The sequence below is a fragment of the Rhea pennata genome, chromosome 33 (assembly GCF_028389875.1).
Source record: "Rhea pennata isolate bPtePen1 chromosome 33, bPtePen1.pri, whole genome shotgun sequence".
In the NCBI taxonomy this organism is placed as follows: domain Eukaryota; kingdom Metazoa; phylum Chordata; class Aves; order Rheiformes; family Rheidae; genus Rhea; species Rhea pennata.
Window position 1 is genome coordinate 805,491 of NC_084695.1, and position 5,296 is coordinate 810,786.

A 5,296-nucleotide genomic window follows, 5' to 3' on the forward strand; every position below is an offset into this window, starting at 1 on the left:
ACACTGCCCCACTGCAGCGTGGCACTGCCCCGCTGCAGCCTGGCTCTGCCCCGCTGCAGCCTGGCACTGCGCACTGCAGAGAGCACCCCAGGGAGCACTGTAGTGGGTGCCAGTGTCCAGACAGGAGCAGCGGGGACCCAGCAGCGCTGTGGGGCAGTGAGCAGTGCGGGGTACAGTGTGGGGTGCAGCGTGGGGCGCAGTGTGGGGCGCAGCGCGGGGTGCAGCGTGGGGTGCAGCGTGGGGTGCAGTGTGGGGCACAGCACTGGGCGCAGTGTGGGGCACAGTGTGGGGTGCAGTGCATGGTGCAGCACGGGGCGCAGCGCGGGGTGCAGCGCGGGGTGCAGTGCGGAGTGCAGTGTGGGGCGCAGCGCGGGGCGCAGCGACCCCCAAGTCCCGCAGGGTGCAGGACGGACCCAGCGCGATCATCTCCCCCCCCCCCCCCCCCGCACCCAAAAAACCCCATCATCACTCTCCCGGACGCCTGGGCCCCCTTCCACGCATGTCCCCCCCCCCAACACGCAGCCCCTGGCAAGTGGCCACAGCTCACTTTATTCACTGCACTTGGGAAGCGAAGGCACTGCAGGGAGGGGGACGAGAGCCGGACGCCTGGGCCCCTCCACCCGGACGCCTGGGCCCCCTCCACCCGGACGCCGGGGCCCCCTCCACCCACCGCTCAGGCGGGCGCCCCGAAGAAATCCCAGAGGAGGCGGTTGACAGCGTCGGGTCGGTCCTCGGGGAGCCAGTGGCCGGCGCCGGGGACGACGTGGAGGCGCCCGGCGGGTGCCAGGCGCCGGCGCAAGTAGGGCGCCAGCCGTGGGTCCAGGTATGGGTCGTGGGCGCCCCAGAGCAGCAGCGTCGGCGCCGGCGGGCGCTCCCGGCGCACCGGGCTCCCCCTGCGACGGGCGGCGGGGTTCGTCGGCACCCGATCGGGGCGGCACCCGAACGGGTCGGCACCCGATCGGGGCGGCACCCAACCAGAGCAGCACCCAAATGGGGTGGCACCCGAATGGGTCGGCACCCAAATGGGGCAGCACCCGAATGGGTTGGCACCCGAACGGGCTGGCACCCAATCGAAGTGGTACCCAAAGAGGTTGGCACCCAAATGGATTGGCACCCAAATGGGTCGGCACCTGACCAGAGCAGCACCCAAATGGGTCGGCACCCAAATGCATCAGCACTCAATTGAAGCAGCACCCAACTGGAGCAGCACCCAAATGGGTTGGCACCCAATGGGTCGGCACCCAACTGGAGCAGCACCCAAATGGGTTGGCACCCAAACGGGGCGGCACCCGAATGGGGCGGCACCCAAATGGGTTGGTGCCTAAACAGGCTGGCACCCAACCGAAGCCATACCCAAACAGGTTGGCACCCAAATGGGTTGGCACTCAACTGGAGCAGCACCCAATGGGTTGGCACCCAACCAGAGGGGTACCTGAACAGGTTGGCACCCAACTGGAGTAGCACCCGAATGGGTTGGAACCCAACTGGAGTGACACCGGAGTGGCACCCGAACGGGTTGGCACCCGAATGGAGCAGCGCCCAACCTGAGCGACACCCCGGCGGGTTGGCACCTGACTGGAGCAGCACCCAACTGGGTCAGCACCCAACTGGGTCAAGCCCTGAAGCATCTCAGCACCAAAGTGGCTCTGTCCCGAACCGGAGCAGCCTTGAAGCGGGTCAGAGCAGAATCAGTTCTGCCCCAGATCGGTTCAGTCCGAATCGGCTCAGCCCCGAACCGAATCAGCCCCGAATCGCGTCAGCCCCGAACTGAATCGGTCCCGAATCAGATCAGCCTGAACCGAATCGGCCCCGAATCGGCTCAGCCCTGAACCGAACCGGTCCCGAATCGGCTCAGCCCTGAACCGAATCAGCCCTGAATCGCGTCAGCCCTGAACAGAATCGGTCCCGAACCAAACCGGCCCCGAACTGCCCCGGCCCCGAACCAGCTCAGCCCCGAACTGAAGAGGCCCCGAACCGCCCCGGCCCCGAACCGGCTCAGCCCCGAACCGAACCAGTCCTGAACCGCCCCGGCCCCGAACCAGCTCAGCCCTGAACCGAACCGGCCCCGAACCGCCCCGGCCCCGAACCAGCTCAGCCCCGAAGCGCCCTGGCCCCGAACCGGCTCAGCCCCGAACCGAAGAGGCCCCGAACCGCCCCGGCCCCGAACCGGCTCAGCCCCGAACCGGCTCAGCCCCGAACCGCCCCGGCCCCGAACCGGCTTGGCCCCGAACCGAACCAGCCCCGAAGCGCCCCGGCCCCGCCGCGGCTCGGCGCCCCGCTCCTACCCGAAGAGGTTGCGGTAGTAGTCGAGGGGCGGCGTGAGCCCCCCGGGCTGCGACAGCGCGTAGAGGTAGGCGTCGAGCTCCGGCTCCGTGAGCCGCCGCTCCGGCGTCCGGATGCCGAGCCGGCGCCCGGTCAGGAACGTCTTCAGGAGCTGCGGGCCGCGAGAAGCCGAAAACGTCCCTCCGGCCTCCGTGCCTCGGTTTCCCCAGCCGCGGGGCCGCCGCCGGCTCACCTCGAAGTCGCCCAGGGAGAGGAGCAGCTCGGGCAGCCAGGGCAGCTGGAAGAGGAAGACGTAGCCGGAGCGCAGGAGCTGCGTCGGGTGGCGGGCGGCGAAACCTGCGGCCGGGGAGCGGGCGTCAGCGCCGCCGCCGGGGCCCCGCGGGCCTTCGGCAAGGCGCAGAGGTGGTGGACACGGATCCTCCCCCCACCCCACCCCCAACCTTGCTCCGCCCCGCGGCACGGCCGCGAGGGGTGGTAGGGGACGGCCACGGAGGTGGCACGGCCAGGAGAGGTGGCAGCCAAGAGCACGGCCGCAAGAGACGGTCCAATAAATGGTCAGGAGGGATGGTACCCAACGGCATGGCCACGAGAGATAGCACCCAACAGCACGGCCATCAGAGATGGTACCAGAGATGGCCACCAGAGATGGTACCTGATGACCATCAGAGATGGTATCTGATGGCACAACCATGAGAGATGGTACTTGATGGCAACAGTCACCAGAGATGGTACCAGAGATGGCCATCAGAGATGGTACCTGATGGCACAGCCATGAGAGATGACACCAGAGATGGCCATCAGAGATGGTATCAGAAGTGGCCATCAGAGATGGTATCTGACAGCACAGCCACGAGAGATGGTACCAGAGATGGCCATCAGAGATGGTACCTGATGACCATCAGAGATGGTATCTGATGGGACAGCCATGAGAGATGGTACCAGAGATGGCCATCAGAGATGGTACCTGATGACCATCAGAGATGGTATCTGATGGGACAGCCATGAGAGATGGTACTTGATGGCAACAATCACCAGAGATGGTACCAGAGATGGCCATCAGAGATGGTACCTGATGACCATCAGAGATGGTATCTGATGGGACAGCCACCAGAGATGGTACTTGATGGCAACAATCACCAGAGATGGTACCAGAGATGGCCACAAGAGATGGTTCCTGACGACACGGCAACGAGGGACAGCACGGCCCGGCTGGCGAGAGCCACCCCTCACCTGCCATGACTGCCCGGTGAGGCGCGTCGATGATCACCAGCTTCTCCACCATGTCTGGGTAGGTGGCGGCAAACTCCCAGGAGAAAACCCCGCCCCAGTCGTGGCCCACCAGGATGCACTTGGGGACCCCTACGGAAGCACAGAGGGTGGCAGCCCGGCGGGAGGCGGCGGCCAAGCGGGTGCCGCCGGGCGCCTCCTCACCCTTCTCGCCGCGGGTGCCCAGGGCCTCGATGACCTGGCGGATGTCCTCCAGCATGGCTTCCGGGCGGTAGCTGCTCTTGCCGGGGGGCTTGTCGGAGGCGCCGCAGCCCCGCTGGTCCAGGGCGACCACGCGGAAGCGGGTGCTGAACTCCCGCAGCTGGTGGCGCCAGCAGAACCTGCGCCGGGGCGAGGAAGGAGGGTGGTGGTGGTGGTGGTGGTGGTGGTGGTGGTGGTGAGGGTGGTGGTCGCCCACCCGCGTTCTTCCACCACCTCGGCGGTGGCACCCACCAGTTTTGGGGGAAGCCGTGCAGCAGCAGCAGGAGCGGGGCGGCGGCGGGGCCGGCGGCGACGTAGTGCAGCCGCAGCCCCGAACCCTGTTTGGGGGTGGGGGAAGAGGGAGAGACCCCCCTCCCCTCCCCAAATTACCCCAAGCTGCCCCAAATTGCCCTGCCCCCCCCACCCCCACCCCAAGTCACCCATCGGCTCCCTGAGCCCCCGTCGCCACCGCCAGTGGCCTCCCCCCCGCCCCCAAGTCGCCCCCCACCCCGGGGTCCTTAATCTGACCCTTGTCCCCCTCCAGCCCCCCCAAACCCCTCTGAGCCCCACCACCAACCTGCCAAATCGCCCCATAGCCCCTCAAATCCCCCTGAGCCCCCCAAATCCCCCTTGAGCCCCCTCCAGCCCCCCCAACTCCTCTGAGTCCCCCCCAGCAGCCCCTCAAATCCCTCCAGAGCCCCCCTCCAGCCCCCCAAAAGCTCCCCTGAGCCCCCCACCAGCCCCCAAATCCCCCTTGAGACCCCTCCAGCCCCCCAACACACCTCTGAGCCCCCCAGCAGCCCCCCAAAATCCCCCAGAGCCCCCCAAATCCCCCTTGAGACCCCTCCAGCCCCCCAACACGCCTCTGAGCCCCCCAGCAGCCCATCAAATCCCCCCAGAACCCCCTGCCAGCCCCCCAAAATCCTCCCTGAGCTCCCACCAGCCCCTCAAATCCCCCCCCAGACTCCAAATCCCACCTGAGCCCCACCAGGCCCCTCAAATCCCCCTGAAGCCCCCCCCACCAGCCCCCCAAATCCCCCCCTGAGCCCTTCAAATCCCCCCCGCCAGCCCCCCCAAATCCCCCTCAAGCCTCCCCCAGCCCCCAAATCCCACCCCAGGCCTGCTGAACCCCCCCCCAAATCCTCCCCCCCCCCAACCTGGAGGCGCAGGTGCCGGTGCTCCCCGTAGGTGCCGTCGGCCAGGCCGGGGGGGGGCCGGGTGCGCACCCGCCAGCGCAGGGTCCCGCAGGGCCCCCGGCGCAGCAGCACCCAGGGCACCCAGAGCCCGCAGGCGGCCGCCGCCGCCGCCAGCGCCGCCGCCGCCACGGCCGCCCGGGCCGCCGCGCGCCCCAGCGCCAGCAGCAGGCGCGTGGGGCCCAGCAGCAGGGTGCACAGCGACAGCAGCATGGCGCCCGCCGGGCCTGCGGGGTGGCACCGCGTCACCCCGGCGTGGCACCCAGGTGGCCCAGCACTGGGGTGCCCCATCACCCGGAGGGCCTAGCGTCAGGGTGGCCCAGCACCCAGGTGGCCCAGCACTGGGGTGTATC

At 68.5% G+C, this 5,296-nt stretch overlaps 1 protein-coding gene across 1 annotated transcript; it reads right to left on the reverse strand.

The window, feature by feature from the left end:
- Positions 1-531: 531 nt before the first annotated feature.
- Positions 532-5,051, reverse strand: EPHX3 (epoxide hydrolase 3; the record flags this gene model as incomplete). Its single annotated transcript, XM_062598346.1, has 7 exons — positions 532-893; positions 2,286-2,434; positions 2,516-2,619; positions 3,514-3,642; positions 3,715-3,890; positions 4,003-4,088; positions 4,908-5,051. Coding segments are annotated over 7 exons (1,008 nt in total), but the record flags the coding sequence as incomplete, so codon positions are not given.
- Positions 5,052-5,296: the final 245 nt, after the last annotated feature.